This window comes from Rousettus aegyptiacus, unplaced genomic scaffold (assembly GCF_014176215.1).
Source record: "Rousettus aegyptiacus isolate mRouAeg1 unplaced genomic scaffold, mRouAeg1.p scaffold_m13_p_2, whole genome shotgun sequence".
NCBI classification, from domain to species: domain Eukaryota; kingdom Metazoa; phylum Chordata; class Mammalia; order Chiroptera; family Pteropodidae; genus Rousettus; species Rousettus aegyptiacus.
This window is the reverse complement of record NW_023416295.1, coordinates 162,558,915-162,581,413: the sequence shown is the minus strand read 5'-3', so window position 1 is coordinate 162,581,413 and position 22,499 is coordinate 162,558,915. Positions and strand designations below refer to the sequence as shown.

Sequence of the window (22,499 nt, the reverse complement as noted above, 5' to 3'; positions counted from 1 at the left end):
ATTAAAACCCAATTATCCTTTAAGGGTAATTGGGGTTATAAAACTAAGAGACTGTGAGTCAGTGTGTCGCTATCACAGGAGGACAGTGTCTGATGGCATGGTATGCGTTCTGTCTCCCAATGCAGCCTTTCACATGGTCAGGGATGAGGCGATCTGTGCCCAGGGCCAAGAGAGTACACCAGATTGGGTTACGGCCTTGGAGAAATGCAGGGAGCTTCTGGGGCATCTTGGAACGATTAAAACATGCTTAAAGTTCAATGGGAAAATCCTGGTGGAGCAAGGCGCTGGGTGACGAGACTCCAGCAGGTACCTGACACAATGTCCTTTCTACTTGGGAGATAGGTAGATAGGTGCAGCTCTACATTGTCAGAGCCCATGACAGGGGGATGGACTTTGTGTTTCACAAAGGGCGTGATCCACAAAAGCAGCAGGAAAAAAAAGATTTTTTTTTTTTTTTTGGTAAAGCAAGTCATACGTTAAGTACACAAAGGAGAGCTCATTAAAGGAAGCCTTGGATTCTTCTGTAGGTGCAGGAATTGCTCACATACCTGTAGACACCTACCTGGCCACCTCTTGACGATGCCTATTTGTATACTTTTCAGGTCAAATCGTGTCTACTGAAACTACCTGACTTTATACCCAAAGCCTCTCATGATCCATCTGCATTCTGGATTTTCAAAAGGGTTTTACTTCTTTATCTTTCCAAAGGATTTGTTACTCCCTTTAACTGTGCTATTCACATTTTTAAAAGCGCACATAACCACCACAAGACAGAGATGTTTTCTTCCGTCTCTGCCACTCAAAGGAAACCCCTGTGTGGCCCTGACCATGATGCACGTAATTGGGCCCATCGGAGGCACTCACTAAATGATGCTGAATTTGAGCACCATTGAAACGGCATAAGTCCAGATTTCTAACTTTTCTTTCTGGAAGGCAAACCTTGCCGCAAGTTATTAACCACATGGAAGATGTGACCAATCTTCCAAAACCAACCAGGTCTTCCTATGAAGGCACTCACCTCTGCAAACAACTTCTGTCCACACGATGGCATAAAGATCCAGACTAGGGTTTCCAGCAGACTCCCATTCTCAGTGGACGAGTCAGTATCATCGCGTCCCCTGAGAATTACAAGAGTGATGAGCAAAGTCCAGGTTACCGCCACCTTCCCTGGGAAGTGAAGCCAGGATAGACATCTGGGGAAGGTAGGATGTCTGATCTGGGCTTTGACAACCTTATTTCACAATCTACTTTCTTATCTACTACCTCACGAAATCAAAGAAACATTGGTAGAAACCGCATTCACAAGAGATCAGAACTTGATTCTCAATGGCAATGGCAAGTGTACATTATAAATAGCAAAACAGCTGGCTTGGACCATGTTGCCGGCCACTCATCCAGTTGAGGGATTTGAATGACATCATAACCCTTGAGAGGGTATTGCTAGCCAGCTGGTGTTATTTAGAATATACAAACACTGGAGAAAGAAAACACACACACACACACACACACACACACACACACACACACACACACATACACACAGCTTCCAGTTATGCAGGGAAAAAAATGAACAATGAGAAAACGGTTAGCCACCCAGGTACCCTTCCCCTGGGGGGTGATAGGCAGCCTAGTAGAGGAAGGAAGAAAAAGATTTAATTTTATTTTTTCAGATGGCTTTACAGCTCAACAAAGTCTTTGCCTTGTCGCGGGCAAAAAGCATGAGACGGTATCCTAAAGGGAGCCAATTGCAATACTGCCTGCCCCTTTTCTAGATTCTAGGAAATGAGATCATTCCCTTCACTTGGCAACTAGGACAAGGGGTCACCCCAGCGCTCTCTTCCAATCTAGTTCACCCCAGCCATTCCAGGGTTAAAATTGTAGGGTTTGCTTGGGGTGGTCTTTTGTCCCTTTATTTAATTTTGCATTTGCTCTAGGATATAAAATTGCTCCCCCCCACCCCCCCGCCACAAAACACCATGTATCTTCCTTTAATACTGATAAGGTGTATTAACAGATGTGTATGTTTTCGTGCCCAGGAGAAAGTTAATCAGAGAACAGATCCTCATTTTCTATGGCAGCCTCAGTATTTTAATGTCTGCTCACCCTGTCACTAACACACATTCTTTTAAGGGAAAAAAAAAATGCTTCTGTGCTCTAGTTTTAAAATGCAAAGGTATGATGTTATTTGTCACCATGCCCAAAAAAGTCCTTACTCGATAACTTTGCCAGAAGAGGGAGAGAGAGAGAAGGCAAATGTTCCCCCAGCTGTTTCCTGTCTACAGTGTCTGTGTTTTGTAGATAAATGTGAGGATTTTCTCTAAATCCCTCTTCTGTTTGCTAAATCTCACTGTCACTGCTAAATTCAGAGCAGATAGAGCCTGCGCAATGGAATAAAGTCCTCAAAATTGAAATGTGACATTGCTCTCAACATCTCCCATCTCTCTGGATTTCTTTTTGCCTCATTATTCCTGCTAACCAATTCATTTCCAGACTTTGCACTTCAGAAGCAATGGGAAAAATCAGCAGTCTTCCAACCCAATTATTTAAGTGCTGCTTTTGTGATTTCTTGAAGGTAAATATTTCTTACTCTTTGAAGTCATTGGGGAATTCTCTTTACATTGTGTACTGTTTGCTTCTGCCTAGAAATGTTATTCACTTTAGAATTTTCATTGTTTCGGAACTGGGAGTTATTTATAAATTGCTGAATATGCAATTCTGTGGGATCCGAAAATATAGCTCTGGGAGATGGATGCCTTTGCACAGAAATATATATGAGTAGAAACTATTGCAAGGTACTTATGCTAAAGCCTCCACTTCTGCAAGGCTACAGTAGTGTCATTAGAGAAGATGCCTTTAAATCCTGTCTGTGGTAAAGGGCTATAGAGTGTGGATATGAACTTTGGGATTTTTTGCAGGTGCAGATGTTTAATTTTAAGACCACGTTCGTGTGTGTATGTGAGTGTGTGTGTGTGTGTGTGTGTGTGTGTGTCTGTAACTTGTCAGGACTTTTATTGCAAGGCATGCCACATACAAAGAGTTACATTCGAGCTGATATTAAAGCTTTTAAATGTGATCTTTGGAGCCGAGGTCCCGGAACTCTCTGCACTTATGCCCAAAGAGTCAAAGTTGGAGTGAAGTTTAATTTGTTCTTCCGAAAGAGAACTTGACAACTCCTGCTGACCTCGCGTATTCGTATAATTTAAACAAATGCATGCTGTATATAGAAAGCGGAAACTTTCTAGCAACTGCTTGTCCAAGTTTTCTCGTTTAAAGAGGACTTTCGCGGGCGAAGTTTGGACGTGGGGTTTTGTGTTGTAAAACTCTGCTTTTACACTTGGTGCTGTAAAGTCTCTTTAGGTGAATTTGGCTGCTGTTGTCAATGCACCGACTTCTCATTTCCAATCACTGGCCCTAGTTCAAATTTCCATTCTCAGCAAAATTATATCCTTCAAGACTTGTGTTTTTCTAATTTGCAAGCACTTTCAAGCCGCTGTCACTGGTTCCCCATGCAATTGCCTGAGGTCTCAATTCATAAAATGTCCCTGCCCCTTAGTACAGCGTTCATTTGCTGCTTTCAAATTCTCCACCACTGGGTCTCAGTCCAGTAAGTGGCTTAGGAGTTAAGGATCCATCCTGGTCAGCCGCCTGATTCTGCTGTCCTTGAGATGCCAAAACACATGCTAGCTACCTTGCTTTTAAAAGAAATGAAGTCAGTATACATCAATACTATGTGTGGTCTGACAGCTGGGGGGAAGGGGGGGATCTCCTCAATTAGATGATCATTAAAGAGACTATGGAGAGTGTTATATCTGCTTTAATTACAAGTTGGAAAAACTGTCTCCAACTGAACTTTCCATGTGGAGTATGCCGAACTTTTCAGGAGTAGAGCTAGCAAAGAGTTGTTACTTTTTCCCATACTGGGAGCAGTTAAGTGCTTTGAGGGAGGTGCGTGGTCTTTCAAATGTAATTCAGTGAGTAAAGGTGTCCTGCCTAGAGGCAGAACTCACAAGATGATTGTTCTCTGAATCTCAAGATATTTCCAAGTGTTTGACTCAGAGGGAAGGAGGTAGAGAGAGGACTGGAGCCTGGGTCACTGTTTGGGGAGGCTACAATAGGCTTACATACAATGGAAACTGGTAGCTTGATTGAAAGGAAAAAATTGACTCAAATCCCAGCTGTGCAATTTGTTCATTGTTTGAATGGACGAAAGGCAGTTTACCCAAGCTCAGAGCATACCTGCCTGGGTGTCCAAATGTAACTAGATGCTTTCACAAACCCCACCCACAAAGCAGCACATGTTTTTAAGTCCTCAGTTTTCTATTCACATCAGCCTCATAATACTCACCCTGACCTGCTGTAAAAGATCTGGACCAAACAAAAATGGTTACACCTACAGTGAGTATTTTCTTATGACTATTGCCCTCGAATTTTGCTGGGCATTTTCATTGTAGCCAGGCATCTGGAATCAATTGGTATTCCATTTATTTAAGATAAATAGAAAGGTTTTTTACATTTTGGACTTGTGAATGATTTTTGAGAACATGCTCTGATTTTTCTTTCTTTCTTCTTGTCTCTTTCTGGTTCTTTCTTTCTCTCTATTATATCTTTTTCTTTCTTTCTCTTTATTTCTTTTGTGTTTGGCAAAACAAAAGGCCAAGGAAATGATGAACATATGGAGCCACTTGTTTCAAACTTTTAACTCCTAAACAAGTTTGTTATTGTTTTCTTTGGGGGTGGTGGGGGGGAATAATGTGATAAATTCTCTGATTCTCTGCGGATGTACTGGACTGTTCCCTGCGCTAAAGAAAATCCACTAGAGGTTCTGTCTTGTCCTAGAACTGTAAGTGCTGATATTTTCTGACAAAATAACTTAGAGGAAAGAAGGAAGGAAGGAAGGAAAGAAGGAAGGAAGGAAGGAAGGAAGGAAGGAAGGAAGGAAGGAAGGAAGGAAGGAAGGAAAGAAAGAAAGAAAGGAAAGAAAGAAAGAAAGAAAGAAAGAAAAGAAAAGAAAAGGAAAGATTGCATAAAATAAATCTTAAGTTCTTAAATGCTAGAGATGTATACATGTTGCTGGGCTTAGATGTGTCATACTGGAAATAACTATTAAAAATATGATTTTGACATCTAATGAAGTTCTCAGTTCACTAAGACTCTAAGTTGAGTGCCTTTTCCCCTGGATTTTATGAGAACTGCAAAACTTGAAGGCATTTACAATTGCAGGTGCTTGACCTTCAGCATTACTATAAACTCCACAAGGAAGGGAGGGGTAGAGAAATAGGATTGATAGCACAGCACTCATTCTGGATCTGGCCTGTTGCCCGAGTTTGGGGTACGTTCTGTAAGAGCGATTATGAATTTGCTCCTTTGAAAAGAGCAGTGAAATCTAGTTGAAGTTTCCACTGGAAATACTGAAGAGGAAACCCCCACCAATTATTTTATAACTAAGAAAAATGAGGATTGGATGATAACTGGTTTCTAGCAGTCTTGGTGGTTTTGGCTACATGGGGTGGAGAGTTTCTATAGGGCTCCGATAGGGTCCTATTAAGAAAATAGAAGAAATGTTTACTTATACTTTTGTCTCCTCTTCTATTTTATGTTACTTATGATGATTCGCAAATAGAGGGTGCTTTTCGTGGTCAACTGTTTTACAAGCATTAACTAAATATTTACGTCGTGTTAATGAGAGCCAGGGCGTTAGGGTTTGCTGCTGCTGTTGTTGTTGTTGTTGTTGTTGTTTTTCCAACTGCTCAGCCGAAGTTCTGACCACAAAAATGGAAATCTTAATCAAAACGAGGGAGCAAACTTTGCCACTGATGTAGAGTCATCGATTTGTGAGTTCGTGAAGAGTAAAGGAGGGTGGTAGAAAATAAGTGACTGAGTCTGTTCCTCCAAAAGTGATGAGCTGAACCAAGGCGCCACTCCTGGGAGGTTGGGGGGGGGGGGGAAGGCTCTTTTTATGATGAGAGCTTCTGGCGTAACTCCGTGACCCTTTGGATAGGGTGCCTCAATTTAACCCCCTGTCGGTGACTCTTCCAAAAGTAGATGCATCTAAGAAAGGCTCACATGGGGGAGCCTTTCTGGAAGAAATCACATCTTTTTTGTATCACACGCAGCAATATGGAAAACACGTAAGGATCACCTTAGCCTTGTTTCTACTCCTCAGAGTGAGGATGGAGATGTGAGCAACAGGAATCCTGCTCCAAGCTGCCACTTGGCTGTCTATCATTGGCTAAGTCAAGCCAACCAGGGGTCCCTTGGTATATTTTGCTATAAAATCGATACAGTGACACATAAGCCCCTCCAAGAGATGAAGTCAGAATTCCTATGACTTAAAAAAGGGGGGCGGGCAGGGGGGTTGTAGATTTTGAGCTCTGTTCATGGAAGTCACTCTCTATACATGTGTTGATTTGATATTGAGCTCGACACAAAGGGCTTTAGAATGCAGGAAGAATAAGGTCTACTTGGCATGAGCCAATTTCATTCCTAAATCCTCATATTTTTCCTGTTTCTTATTTTTTACTTCCACTCGTGGTTGTGTTAACTGCTGATGTCCCCCAGGTGAGAAATCTGTGTCTTTGTCTCTCTTCTCTTCTCTTTTCTTTTCTTCCCTTTCCATTTTCTTCTCTGCCCTATACTCACTCTCTCTCTCTCTCTCTCTCTCTCTCTCTCTCTCTCTCTCTCTCTCCCCTCCGTCTCTTTCTCTCTCCACCCCCTCCCATTAAGCAAAAGAAAAGAAAAAAAAGAAAAAAGAAAAAGAAAAAGAAAAATTCTATAATGATATACAGTATTTTCACAAGTCCTTTTTTAGCCACAGTAAATTATCTTTAATCAGTAGCTGGGGGATGATGTTCTGGTTAATTTAATATTCTGGTCAATAATGAATGCATATGCCATCTGTGGATGGCCCATCTAGAGAATTTCAATTAATAAAGCATATTTGGTACCAATCTGGACTGAGCACAATTTAACCTTTGATAATTCAAAAGGTTCACCAGGAACTCTAAGTGGTATGGGATCCCACTGCAATCATAGCATCTTTCACATACATAGTAAATGTTTCGAGGTATTTTATCTCATTGAATTGTAATAGGAACTCATAAAGAAGGGCTTCAGGGAGGACTTCTCCAACATTCCACAGGAGCAAGAGGATTAAACACATGGCATTTTATGCCAAGACATGCTCTGTCCACACCACCCTGTGGTCTCTTGTGCATGCTGCTGTCTGTACATCTGTGCAAGGTGGCTCTGATTCATGATGGTGATGACCGCTGGGGGTAAATGCACCTGCGCCCCACCCCCACTTCCCTTGCAAGGACCAAGAAGGCAACATGACCTCCTTCTGTTTCTTCGGCAGGTGAAGATGCACATCATGTCCTCCTCGCACGTCTTCTACCTGGCCTTGTGCTTGCTCACCTTCACCAGCTCCGCCACGGCTGGACCGGAGACACTCTGTGGGGCTGAGCTGGTGGACGCTCTTCAGTTCGTGTGTGGAGACAGGGGCTTTTATTTCAGTAAGTAGCCCTCCCTCTCTCACTGCTCTGTGGATTTACAACCGCAGCGAGTATGTGAATAACTGAACAACTGCCCGTGGCTGGCAGCCATCCTCAGCCTCTGAGCTTCCTCACCTTAAAGTAAGACTAGTGTTTCAGTGGGGCCGTGGCAGGTTTTGTAGATTTAGGATGGAATTTTCCTCCTTAGCAGTTTCTTTTAACTACTTCCTGCCAAGCTTTCCAGCAACTATTATGCTCTACCCTCACTATTCCACACCCTTCAGTGAAAGGGTGGGACAAAATGACGCTGGGGGATTGAGGTTTGTTGTTCTCAGGACCCTTGGGTGCACATATAAACACATGGAAGCATGTAGGGTTGTTTGAAGTGATAGGTAATTTGGAGTAAAAGTAAGATAGACTCAGAAAAAAAATTAAGGGACCACCTCCCAGATGTCTCCATGCAATACAATAAGAAATCCCCAGAAATAGACAGAGGTGAACTTCCCTCAATGGCACATTTGCACATACACGGGCTCTAGCTTAAATGCAACCAGAAATGTCATATTAATTTGCCCTCTGTGCAAATTGACCTTGATTTGTTGTTATTGCCTTCCTTTGACATAGCCCTTTTCTATGGCTTTCCAGTAATATCTCCATCTGGAAAAGGGTTTTTGACAAGTGTGGGGTTACTTATCCCACAAGGAGGTCTCAGGTGATTAAAAAGTCAACAGTCAATAAAAAGTAGACAGCCAAGTCAAGGCTTGCAAATAATAAACACAAACAAAAGTCAGTGCTGCCCGAGAGAACTCATCACTTAAAGAATCTACCTCAGAGGCATCTCTCTCATTGTATATTACAGAACGGTGAAAGACTTAAAGCCAGATGCTCATTCTGTATAATTCTTTGGAATTTTAGAGAGTTCCAGGAAACTGACGCTCAGGTCTTCAGTGAGCATGAATCATTCTTAGAGGTTCATATCACTCAAGTGTAGACAGCTTACCTCAGTTACCCACTAAGTTTTGAATAGCTTCTGTGATGACTCACACACTTCAAGTCTCTCTCATCTTCTTCCCAGGGAAGGTGGTGTGTGTGTGTGCGTGCGTGCATGCGTGTGTGTGTGTGTGTGTGTGTGTGTGTGTGACTGTGGCAGGGGTCTATGTATAGCAGTCTGGGAAGGGTATGGGGGGATAGGAAGGAAAAGGCTGAAAAGGGAACTGATGATCTGTACTCATCATAGATTTGGCAACAACTAGTGACAGAGAACGAGACATGTTTTCTACTATCTGAATGGGCGAATTCCCACTGTTTCTAGACAGTGCTTTAATCGAACGAACTCATGTATTTTTCTGGCAATAAGGCAATCCTATCCAGTTCTCAGTAGCAGTGCAGCTGAATGAGTTCATCGGGCAGGTTCTTTTCAAATAGCAGACTTGTTTTACCTTTAAAATATCCTGCGAAAGGCAAATGTGTCACATCGACATCAGTTAACAATGGGTTGTCATTATTCTTTACTGTGCTGCTACTGATCCACATTTAAGAAATGAATAATTATGCCCAAGAGGATATTTGTTGCCCAAGAGGATATTTGTTGCCTTGATAATCCATTTGTGCAATGTCCTGTGATCCAGTTCACTAGGTGATTGTCAAACCCACAGTATCTTCTGTTATATGCCGGTTTGAATTTTCTTGTTCAACAAAATATGCTTCAGGATTTTCATGCATAGTACATGAGAACTGGACCCTTCTGTGCCAAGATGTTTGCCTTAGATGGTAAAAGAGAGAATGGAAAGAATGATTTGGTCCCAAGTAACAATACGATACATATATATGTTCACAATGACACTTGAGAGTATTGGACAACTGTGATGGAAACCAACTTCAAGGCACTAAAAGGGTTATTTTATTCTGTTACTGCAGTAATCAAAGTTAAGCAAATGCTTTTAAATTGAAAAGGGCACAGTTATATATGGCAACTCTTGATGTTTAGAATATGACTTTGAATAAGACGGGGTTTTATAAATTGTGTATTATTACTGTCAGTATTGTCATTGAGAGTTTATGTTTCATAAGTTTTGTCTTACAGAATTCCATAACTTATGTAATTCTTTCCTGACATAGACCCTCATGCACAAAAGTATTCCTGTTAACTTTCTAGTCAACTGTACAATCATTTTTGCCCAAGAGAAGTTAGCCCCTTAAAATGTTTTTAATTCAAAACACTGATGGAACATTTGCTACATGTACTATACTATACTAGTCATCAATGAGATGCCTAGAAATGAATGAGAGATCGACTTTGTCTTCAAGGAACTGGCAGTCTAGTTGCTAATTAGAAGGTAAAAAAAAAAAAAGCACATTAGTGTTGTCAACTGTCATAAGAGAAAAATAATCACAGAAGAGTAGATAATAGTATTTATGTAGTTTTTATGCTTTTCCTGAATTTTTGGGTCCCACTTTTGAAATCACCTAGCCAGGATCTAGCCTCTCAATGGGCTCCTTGATGCCAAGGGCCATATTTATTCACCATTAAATCTCAGTACCTAACTCAATGCCTGGCTGCTATAATAGTGGCTCATATTTGATTGTTTGACTGATAGAATTAAATTAAATTGAATCCAGTGGAATGAAATGGAATTACTAGTTTACATTCTTCGCCTTCAGACTCATCAAGAATTAAATTTGTCAACTACTTTGGGCGATTCTTCTCATTTCATATTTACCAAGCTATTTGATAAAACTGTGTGTTTGTTTTTTTACTGAATATAATATAACTACAAGCTTAACAAAACATTGATGGTCTGTTTTGTGTCTGAGCCAATTATTCTTATAGGCATTAACTGTTGTCAACAAATTTTATTGAGTTTCCTCTTTTCCCTCAGAGATTTACTGTGTGTGGAGAAGTCAGCTCTAAGCATATACAGCTTTTGAAATACTTATTAGAAGAAAAGAGTCTTTTCCACCTCTAACCCTTGTCATTTGACTCTTATTATTATTTTCACTCTTATTTTCAAAGTTTTAAGGTGGCTGTGTCTTTTATTTTAAGCTTCTTGAAATCTATTTTGAAGTATGGATTTTTTTTAAATAGCGAAAGGCATTTTCCAATCTTAGTTTGAAATGCAAACACCTAAAAGAAAATTGCCTCAATATCTACCTTTGTTGTTGGGCCAGAATGTTTAACAAGGAAAGTGGGTTTTTTAGCCCTAAACTGAATAAAATGGTCTATTATGCTTATTATTTCTAGATATCTGTTTTGTGAGCATCATTCCAACAAAAGTGAAACAGTTCCTCCATAATTAGTGCAGATATCCCAGATATTTTATGAAATGAAAGTTCCAATGAAGATCTAATTACCGATTCTTTCCTATGCATTATAGTAAGAGAGCATATCAACCAGTCTTGTGAGCTCACTATCCTATGCGAAAAATGGTGGCATCATAGAGATGAACATTGGGAAAGAGTGAGCTATTATCTTTCTAGATTGATGGGGCCCTCACAAAGAGTGGCTTGTTTTACCTCGTTTGTATAAAACTACAAGAGGAAAAGAGCTTCAAGTGAAATAGAAGTAAGTTTGCTATTGATATAATTTTTGACAGCCATTAACCATTTTAATATGCGCCTCAAGGGCTTGTGGAATTTCTTTCCTTGGAGATACTTAAAATATTGACAGACAACCAGCCATCTTGGATGGTTTCAATTAAAGGCAACCAAAGAAAAGCAAGTTTCTGGGGTCCTTTTTAGTTTTAAGAGTCTATAAACAATCTCTTAAATAAATTGTATATGCTTACCTCGGCGGTCTGGGAAAAAGGAGAAGTAAATCAATTAGAAAAGAAAGTTGGATACCCTTTTGGCTATTCTAGATTTATAGCTTTTATAAAACGTACTTCCAATGCGTAGTTATTAAAAACAGGCTTGAATAAACAAATGGCATTCTTTGTGTGTTAAAACATACTGTTTGTAGAGTTTAAGTGAAACTTTGCAATGAATTTCATTGTTATTGATTGAAACAACCTTCCTAGATCTAGGTTATTACTATTAATTCAAGCTCCTTTCATTTGAAATATAGTGCTCGGAAAACTGCTCCCAGACCTGTCATTCATTAGCTATATGACTTTGGCAAACATTTAAACTTCCTGGGCTGAAATGCTTTTGTCTATAAAACAAGGAGATTTTGTTAAAGTAAATGACCTCTTCTAACTTTAACAGACTCATAGTCTAGGTTGTAGCTGACAGCACTTGGTGCTGTTCAAGAAAGGAGAACCTTTGATTTAAGTAGTGACCAAAAAACTTTTAATCTCTTTATTTTCTTTACATAGTTTCTGTCAGTCCCCAAAGATAGGAGATTATACTTACTTAAAGAAAGAGGAGCCAGTTTCTTTGTTTTGTTTTAAGTTGGGTTGAAGCCCATCATGATGAAATATGCATAGGTCATCTGGCCAAAGGAGCAGACACCTCATGAAAACAGATTGCCATTTTAAAATTTTGTGTTATAAAGTTTTCATCTTTACATTTTGTCACTATTTTGGACAGGAGGACAAGTGAGTAGGTCAGTTTTTAGCTGTCCTTTATTAAAGGGGACGAATAAGAATCTATAGCCTTTTGTATCTTGACCAAAAGCCTTTTCCAAGCCTATTAATACTGCATTTCCAATTAAAGAAGAGACTGTACAATTTGGGGCATTCAAAGATAATAACCCACTATTATTAGCACTGCTTTGAGTAGGGCTGGATTTGAGTTGCTCCTTTGGCGTTTTTTGGCTTGGTACCTCTTAGACCACCAGCCATGCATTTGTATGATACCTGGTCAGTTAGGGGTACAGTCACTGGCTGTAGAAAAGCTTTTCTCTTTGAAACTAAATGGCACATGTGGGGTTTGACCTTATAGACCTGACCTCACTAGCACCACTAAGCTAATAGACCATAGATAGTCTTAAAGACAAATAATGAGCTTTTACATTGACTCCAAGTACTAGCTCCTACTCTTTAAATAGTTTCAAGAGGACCAAGGGGCCACTGAGAAAGTGATTATTTCTATGCAAAATTAGAAAATAATTTGTATTTTTCTGACATTTTAATGCTTTCAAGGCCATTTCCTCTGTGATAAAGAATTATAAGAAGCAGGAGAGTGAAGGGTTCAAGACCAAGAATCAAGAACATATCCTCCATTGCTTAGAATCCAGGGTTTGAATCTCGGCTCTGTAACTTTGCGTGTGTGTGGTGGTGGTGGTGGTGGGCAGGGGCAGGGGGGGGGGGGCATGATCTTGAACGAGTTACTTGATCTCTTTGTTCTCCAGTTCCTCATCTTTAAAAGGGAACCTGCCTCATAGAACTGGTGTTAGGATTACATGAGTTAAAAATATTAGAACATATTAACTTAGAATACTGCCTGGCACACGGTAAGCATAATACACATGTTAGCTATTATACTTATTTATTCTCTTCTGGGATTAGTTTCAGAGTTTATTGCAAAGGTTGAGGTATCTGAACAGCCAATTTATTATACACTCATTTTTTCTCCTTAGGGGCAGCTTATAAAACCTGTTGTTAGTAGTAATAGTTATATAGTAGGGTCACTAACAAGAAGAATGTCTTATGTTTGCCTAGTAGATTTACTTTTTCAAAATCTACTTGTATCAGCTCTCTCACCTTGTCTTTACCCATCTTGAATGGCAGGAATTATTATTTCATCGGACAAAGGAAGCATCTTCATCTGGCCCTTCACATTGTTTAGAGGCCTGAACTATTGTAGCGCAGGAAGATGCTTCCAAAATCCAAGTCCTCTTCTAAGAAATAAGGAGCAGAAACCCCTAGGTGACTCCGTTTTTTGAACACTTCTTTGAACAGAGGCATGAGAGAGATATCTATGTGATGTCACCTTCTAGAAAAATTTAAGAAATACAAATAGAATTTCTTCAGGGTGCACAAGAAAAGTCTTTGATGAGAGACCACTGCTTTTTGAGAGCCTTCACAGACTGGATTCTTGGACCTCCTTACTCTGACAGGATGCTACAGTTCACCTCAGAGAGCACCTCCCCAGACAACTTTGAGTTTTCTTCTTACTGTGTCACCAAACCTCAAATTTTCCTATCTTGCAGCTATTAGTTCTGTTGTTTTTTCTCAAAGATTTACTGAAGAAGGGCTCTTTATTTGGACAAAGATCTTTTTTCAATTGTTACTAGAGAGGTTAAAGGAAAAGGTACCATAATCTAGATAGTGTACCAGGCAAAATGAGACTTCCCTAATTTGACCATGAAAGGAGTGGTGGGAGCAGCCAGGGGTTTGGACGCAAGGCTTCTTCTACTGTGGAGATATCACTCATCCAGTTGTTTGAAGACCATTGGTATTAGAATGTCTCGTCTCTCTGGGGGCTAGGAGGCTAGACATTTTGGACCTAACAGAGAGTTTGGGTGTTCTTCAGATTCTCTGGTTCTCCATATACCTTGTCCAGACATCATGTATCACACCAGCATTCTTCAGGAACTCTGTTAAGAGCCCACCTCATCCCTCTAGCAGCCTTCTTTCTGATTTCCCAGCCCAGATCAAAGAATCAGACACACTAAAAACAGGCACAAGATCGCTCCCAAGGAGATTTCTCATTGTTCTCAACAACAGACTACAAAGCCTTTGCTCTCTTTTGCAGCCAGACGTCTTTGACAACCATGGTGGCAAAAAATCGTTTTTCACTGATCTGCTGCCCTGGCAGAGTTCCATCCTACACCTCTTCGTGAAACACCAGAAGACTCTTACATCACAAAGCATTACTTTTGGTTGCTTGGAAAGTTCAAACTCCCTGGCCTTATTAGCTGTTAGACGAAGGAGATGACAACACAGCATTTTGTTTGTCTCTATCTATATGCGAGATCATGTTTAAAACATAGCAAAGAGCTGTTATTTGATGTGCAGTTCCTTAACCAAAGTAAGCTGTATGCCTATTTAATGCATTGTTTAGTCTCACATTGGCTAAAGCCACTTAAAGAAGCACTTGGCAAGCTCTAGCTTTTCATTCTTGGCATGGCTGCCCTCTTACTTTTTTGCTGAACCTTAAATACCAAGAAAAACCCTTCACTTACTTTACATCTGGCATATTGCTTTATGCAATTGGCCAGACTTTTGCACGTGGCCCTTTGCATTTGACCGAAGGTAATTAATGGCTTTGCAATACTTGATCATCAGCAGCACAGACACAAAAGGAAATCATGCAACAAGCAGAAATCACACAGTCTTTGAAATTAAAAATTGTTTACATTCCATACCAAAACAAACAAACAAACGAATAAATAAATGCATGGCAAAGACCCTGGGAGGACACCCAAGCACCTGACTATTTAGTATACATCTCTCTAATATCTGCCACTCAAAGCTACCTCATTGTTCAAAGGGAGTAAAACTGAAAATTGCTACAAACTTAGAAGCCCTTGAATAATAATCTAATCAAACAAAAGAGCAGAATTCATCAAGAAGTGACATATCCAAAGTCACACTGCTAACTAGTGGCAAAGGTAGAAAGAGATATTGTTGATTCTGTTTTCTAATTTCACTTCAGTATTCTTCCTTTAGCAGAATGAACATGCCTATGTCAAAGTTACCTGGTAAAGTAAAATGACCAGGAGAGGTCTCCAATCAAGCTCACCCAAATGAAGACAGGTCTTGGTGGCTCTCTCATTTTACTAAACTCGTCTGACACTTAAGTTAACACTTTTGTTCCCTTGCTGTAGGAATCTGCACAAACTGAAGTGATTCCCTGCCTGTTTATTATACAATGCTCAGAGCCTTCAGATGTGCTTTGAGCATTCCAAGTCCACTTAAGGTCATAATTTAGACTATTATTGTATATTATATTATCCTGACTCTTTGGTCACTCTCTCCAATGTCAACTTGGGTAAAACTGCTTTGGAATGACTTAGCAAAGTTGTGCTCCTGGAAAATCTGAAACAGTCTAACGAGTTGTTGGACCAGCTTTTTTTTTCTGGAGATTTCTCTGACAGCCCCAAGCCAAAAGAAATTTACACCTGATTTTTTTGCAGACTTCCAAGCAAGTACCCTATGAATCTCTTCAGACTTTCTTCTTTCATCTGTGGCCTTTATGAGGTACTAAAGAGGCTGTTGGAGGGGTCTTCTTAAGCTTTCAAAATGTGTTAGTCAGAGTCAGTTCTGTGAATATTGCTGGGAAGATGGCACCACCTCTGTGCTATTTACCCTGATGAAATGGGTCTTTCATCAGAGGGGAGTGATTAAGAAAGCCTGCGCTGAGCCAACCCACATGCAGCCAACTCTTGATTATCTACGAAACTGGGGAAAGGAGCACCAAGAGTTAGAATTATAGATTCAAATGATTTGAGGACACTGTAAATTTCAGCCCCCTCCCATCTCCTTTCTCCCTGCCCCCATCCCAGCCCCTTTTTAATCCATTTCCCTACTCTCTCACTCACCTCCCCCAACAGTGCCATTGGCAAGTTTCTCAACCTCAGCACTATTGACATTCGAGGACAGGTTATTTTTGCTGGGGGTGGGAGGCTGTCCTGTGCAGTGTGGACTGTTTTGCACCATGCCTGGCTTCTGTCTTATAGGTGCCAGTAGGCCCCTCCTCCCAGTCCAGATGATCAAAAAATGCCTGCAGACATTATCAACTTTTCCCTGAGGGAGAGGGGGGAAAAAATCACCCCTCATCAAGAGTTACTGGACTAGACAAGTCTCCAAAGAGAATAGACTAAAGATATGGGAAGCCATGAGTGAAAGTAACACAAAAAACTAATTATCAGTCGCCGATTAATCAGGAAGCTGTGGGCCACTGTCCCGTGTAAGTGATGAGAAGAGTGTTGTAGTTTTGAAAGCTTTTTTCCTGAAGATAAAAAGCTCTTCCTACAGGTTATGTAAAAGATGTTTATAGTCCCTCTCTTTTGTCTTATAGCTTCGGAATTCACATGCATTGGTAACAGCAGTGGAGGGAGGCAGAAACGGTGTAGAGCAACACTGTAGACTTAGAGGTTTGATTATTACCACCTGGAGCAAATGAACAAGAAGCTAGTTATCTTTGTGACCTCACTGTTCATGGCCAGTCCCTTCTTGGTCGTATAATAAATAAGCTTTCAACTCCTTGCGAGTGAAAAAGCCTGGCTCAGAGGTAGTGGCCATAACTTTTCCCCTCCCTTCCTGTGTATTTCCTATCTGAGTATGATGGCAATCATTTTATTGCTCATAAACAGCCCCATCAGAAAGCAGAAAGGGAGATCAATGAAGTATTACTTTGGGAATCAGAAGTTCCATGTCTGGCAGAGACTCATGGTCATGGACAATAGACTAGTGGTTACCAAAGGGTAGGGGTGAGGGAGGAAAGGAAGACATAGATGAGGTAAAGCGAGCCAAATATGTGGTGACAGAAAGAAATCTAACTATGGAAGGTGAACACACGGTATAAACATAATGCGTTCCTTACTGTTAAAGTGTAGAGCTGAAACTTATTGGATTTCATTAACCAATGTCACCATAAAAAATTAATTAACTAATTAATTCTTTTAAAAAGGGAGAAGAAGAAGTTCTGTGTTTGGGTCTCGCCCAGATCTCTGCTTAACAGCTCTATGACCTTGGAGAAGTCACTTAATATCCTTGGGTCTTACATTCCTGGATAATTAAATGGGAGTAAAAATATTACACCTTAGAGTTGTTTTCAGGCTCAATTATAGAAGACCTTTGGAAACTGAAAGTGCCATCCAAATATGTCATTATTAATGGATTGAATCAAAACTAGTTTGGTGGATTGACTTCAACTATTTAATGTAATTGACCCATTAGTTCAATGATTCTGCAATGATTACAATCTAAATAAGTTAATTTGACAGTATATCTTTTCAGCCTTCTTAATGCAAAAGAAAAGCGTGTTGGTATCTCTTATTCATGAACCACTTTACATTTAGACCACACGAGAGTTAATTAATGGATCTTCAGAATGCTCACTCAGTTATTACTGCTTATTTCCTCATTGAAGGAAGGAGAAAAAAGATGGAGCCTATCACTTTCCCACACTGAGTGAGCTTGCATGAAGAGTTTGTCTCCATGAGGTGGTTAGGTAGTCACTGAGGTATCACACATGTAGGCAAAAGATTTCTATTCTCTCATGTCAGCTATTGGTGATTTCTGCCTAACCTCAAAAAGCAGCATTCAGCGGAAGGAATGTACTCGCTAATCAGAAAAATTTGCACTCTTAGGCTGCCCATCCAAACTGCTTCCTTATCACAGCCTGACTTAGAGGAATTCACCTTTTCTTGTTTAAGCATGACTTTGATGCAATCAAATTGTGAGTTCTATCACCATGTGGACCAGTGACCATGTGGTTCTATCCCAGAAGCTTCACACCCAATAGTTTCCAGAGACACAACATTTGACACAGCAAAGACACTTTTGAACCACAAAATCAAATGCTGGTTACTGCTGTTGTGAATTTTCAACCTCTCTATTTTGAGCACTTTCAGAAAAAGAGACTAAGTTAAAATTCTTCTTTTTTTTTTTTTCCCCCTGTCCTTTATAGCATCCGGTGGTGGGCATTTATTAAAACTCCTTAACTTGATGTTGAAAAACTCATTCCAAAAGCCATTTTCTTCTACCAGTCCCCAGAATATACCCCACTACTTTCCATTTGCTACTCCCACCATTGTGTATCTGAGATTGAAGGTACAGATGAAAAAGGTCTATTTGAGGTGTCATCTGCTGGGACCCCTCCACTGCTGCCCCAGTGAAACATCTTCAAGCTCAACGGTAAGCTCTTTTCAGTCAACAGAGAGTTTTCGAGGGCTACCTACCATAGGAGGCCTCATAAATAGATTCCACCTATAGAAATGGCTATGAAAACAGAACCCCCATGCAATTTCTCTATCTTATTTAAGCTGAGGTATTCACACTAAAAGGAGCAGGGTAGTCAAGGGAAGGCATGCAGCAAATGGTACATCCCTGACAAATTAGCCCCAAAGCAGGTATAACAGCTAGAGCACCAGTCTTCAGAGAATGCTGAAAGTATTGTTCTCTTTCTGTTTGCCAAAGCATAATTGAAGAATTGGAGAGCTAGATAGAATCATATAGAGCAATCTGGTCTAGTGCTCTCACTTCCCAGATGAGGAAGGCAATGTCCAGATAAAACATGATATGCATGAGGTCACCAAGCATGCTGCTGGGAAAGCCAGGGCTGCAGTACAGTCACCTCATTCTCAGTCTAGAAGTCTTTGCCCAGCGGAACGCTTTAAACATAACCTTAAAACTCACATGAAGGTAGCACCAGCAACCATGGTCCATAAGCTTAGAACGAACTGCTATGTTATGTTTTTCTGGTGTAACGCATCAGAATAGTCTTTGAAAGCTCAAGCATTTAACCATTCATAAAAACTTTTTTCCAATTTCTGCCACTCATTGAATCAAATCTAATCAACTTGACTGTAGGACTATGGATCTCCATAAACTTTAGTAGTTTGGTGGATTGGAAGCTTAGAAAAAGAAAAAAGTAATGAGCTAATTTTTTAAGATAATTTTAATTTGAAGCCATGTCAGTTGGTTAATGAGTTTATGCATTTTTGTATATCGTGTTAACTCAGAAGCCACCCAAAACAAAAGGTATTGTCGATGCATTATTTGTCTCTACATATTCCTGACTTGCTGCTAGTCTTCCATGAAGGTCTTCCATGAAGAAGCTTAATTTTCCTACGTATTTTGAGTTTTATATTTCTTTCCATTAAAGTTTCCAGCCGTTCATAGACATATTTAGTTTGGCAGAAGGTAGTGGTGACTCATAGAATGAAGAAATTTGAAAGCAAAGCTACTGAAAATGGATCTAATTTCTTTTTTGGGTAATTTGGGAGCAAGCGATTGATAATTTGTCTAATTTTTCCTGGTTTCATCAGCTGCCATACTGCCAAATATTTGTTCCATATGGATGCTTTGCTATTCCTGAAACATATAACACATTACAGCTGCAACTATATATAATATGGTCAAAGGGTAAGACTATTGTTGGCTCATTTTCTCATTGTTTTTGGCTGGACACCCTCAATCAATGGGTATTGAGTGAAAAAACAGGATCATATTGAAACCATTTTCAGCATGTTCCTTCCTATGGATCCAGCTATTTCACTGTGAGTTTGTCAAGCACAGCAAATGTTCCTTATTACAGGGATGATTATGTTTTCAGCGTGGACGCAACTGCCAGCTAATTGCATTCATCTTATAATTCCACTCTCTCAGTTTGATGTAGAGATGTTTTTGGCTTTCCAAAGATTTCTTCTTTTCAGCTGATTCTCGTCTCCCACTATGGGACAGATGTTTGGGGACAGACCCTGAGGAGATCAATGGTACTCATACAATGGACATTATTTCACACTTACCTTAAGATAATCTGTGGGCCCTGAGTCATATGAATCATAAGATTTGTAAAAGGTATTAATGCCATGATCTGGCTGGCATTTCTATAGATTACTAGTGCTTTGCATGCAATTGTGGAAATCCTTACCAGAGAAGCCAGATGAGGGTTCAGCAATATTGCACAAAAACACCATGAAATATAAACTAAAAATCCAGGACTTATTTCTGGCTGGTTCTGAAGTAGACACTGATCACTTAGTGTCTTAAACTTATTCTGTGGGTGACTGGTTTCAATCAATATAAATGATTTTAATAAAAATCAATGTAATGATTTTTAATCAATATAAATGCCCCATCCAATAAAAATCAGCAACCATAATAAAGAACAGAGAAGTCTATCTCTTAGAAGAAACTAAGTTTTATTGAAGGCCATAGAAAGTGTTTTGAGGCAATAAAAAACAATCTCTTGTTTGTAATGGGAAAATTTGGTTTGATTCACAAACATTCTCAGGGGCACATACCAATGTCACATAGTAAAAGTATAGCTTGGTATGTAAAGACAAGTCCAAAGCCTTGCTACTCAAAGCAACCTGAGAGCTTGTTAAAAATGCACAACTAGGGGGTCCTCCTCTGGATTAATTAAAAACAAGATCTGCATTTTAACCAGACATCCGGGGTATTTGTCTGCACATTAGGGTTTGAGGAGCCCTGGTCTAGGGAATCATAGGAAATAACAAGTACATGTTAATCGGTGACTCCATCTGTTAAGGGAGAGAATAAAAATATCAGGGCTGAACTTTCACGGAAGATTTGAAAAGGATTGTTGTGGCCGAACATGCCACATATATATACATATTGACTCAACTGTATCAAGTCTCCATTCTCTCCAAGTGGTGGAGCCTTTCCTCAGAGGCAATACAGAATGGCTCCAAGGATAACCCCGTGGCCTGACCTTCTGTGAACTGGAAACTGGAACTCCTAATTGCTGCGGCTGCACTTTCCAAGCCCATCACTGGGGCCAGGAACTGAGATCCAGTCCTTAAGATCTTGCCAGTTTCTTTTTCAATGGTTACATTTTTTAAAAACAGCCAAGTAAGAGTCCTTAAAAATTTTTTTGTAATTACATTGAGTGGACAAATGTGTGTTGTACTCATATCAAATTGCATCCTTTGTCATGCTCAGCCGGGTTCTATTATTTCTTATGACTCTGCCTTGATTGGTTCCATTAGGGTTGCTATTGGGATTTAAGATAAATGGCTTTCACCTAAGAAAAGTGGGTTTTTGTCATCTATTGCAAGGCGAAGGGTAAACTTTAAAACAGTTTTTCAAAGAGACTACCCAGATGAAAGCCTTCACTAGCCCCATTTTGGAATTTGACACAGTCTCCAGCCTGCGCCTATTAATTAAGGTCTAGTCATCTAAAGGACGTGGCTTCAGAAAGACGTTATACCACAGCAGGACAGGTAAAAGTGACAGAGGGTCAGTTTGTGACTTCTGTTCCTTGTATGACGCTGGAAAAAAGGAAGGGCTTTGAACTGGGGAGTTAGGGAACCTTGGATTTTCCCAGAGCAATGCCACTAAATAACTTGATGAATTTGGTGATTAGTCCCACAGGCCTCAAAACTTGTTTCCATTGGAATAGTGATATTAAGATGAACGAAGACATCCCACTTCTGAAGTGGGATCATTGTGGTCTCTTTTTACAATTTTCCAGGGGGAAAAAAATAACTCATATAGTTTTCACATACATTTTTTAAAAACTTTATGTACCTGCTACCTTCTGATTATATTCAATGCTAAGATAAAGTGATACTGGACCTAGCTCACAATTATATATAGCATTTGTTTAGACTTAATCTGCAGCATTTTAATATAACTATTCCTGACTCGTTGGCACTCTACCCATTGAGAGAATGTTGACTAGACAATTTCTAAGAACTTTCTCAGAGCTCTACTGTTGTTTCATGGGAATCTCTAAAATCCTTTAAGAACTCTAACTTGATATGTAGATTATTTTATGTTTCTTTATTAGCATTCTTCTTGTATTACTTTTGCTCAGTGCTTTAGCGAAATGTGTGGAAGTAAAATTGTAGCACTAACCAATTTAATCATAGCATCGTCAGGTAGGCACCTACTCTGTTAAGCAATACCCAAGGGAGGATGAAGCTATGCCTTCCAAGGAGTTTCTTAATGGTGCGTGACGATCCATTAAATATAAACCATACAACCCCAAGTTTGAGTCAGATAGAAATATTTCTCCCTTATATTATTCCAGTTCACACCATTTATTGAGTGCCTCTGGTTAGCAAAACACTCAAGATGAAAGGAAGAAGTAAAGCATGGTCCCTACCCTCATAAAGTTAATTCTCCAGAGCAAATGTCACAAAATGATGCCATAACCTACTCCCACTTCACCCAAATCTGGCTCACGAACATGTTCGTTTGGTCCACTCAATGTATTTTTTATTTTAAAATTATAAAAATCAAAAGATTTTAAATAAAAACAAGATTTACATACAGCTTCTCTTCAAAAATTGGGTGATTTAGCTTTGCCGACCAGCATTCCTGAGTGGTAGCTATTGTCCGGAGCCTTTTGGGCAACATACATTCTCCTCTAACTCACCACAGTGTCTTACAGGCTTACTTTATTCATCTATATACTCATCTGGCCTTA

General features: G+C 39.8%; 1 protein-coding gene across 3 annotated transcripts in view; it reads left to right on the top strand.

Annotated features, from left to right (window-relative positions):
- Positions 1-2,245: 2,245 nt before the first annotated feature.
- IGF1 (insulin like growth factor 1) overlaps positions 2,246-22,499 on the top strand; it is a 71,552-nt gene continuing 51,298 nt past the window's right edge. The window contains exons 1-2 of one of the 3 annotated variants that reach the window (XM_016127055.2): positions 2,246-2,572; positions 7,355-7,511. In XM_016127055.2, coding sequence (XP_015982541.1) covers positions 2,510-2,572; positions 7,355-7,511 — 220 coding nt within the window. In that variant the 5' untranslated portion in view covers positions 2,246-2,509. Of the gene's footprint in view, positions 2,573-4,235; positions 4,396-7,354; positions 7,512-22,499 lie in introns of those variants that run through there. The other 2 variants (XM_016127056.2, XM_016127057.2) reach the window with 2 other exon arrangements.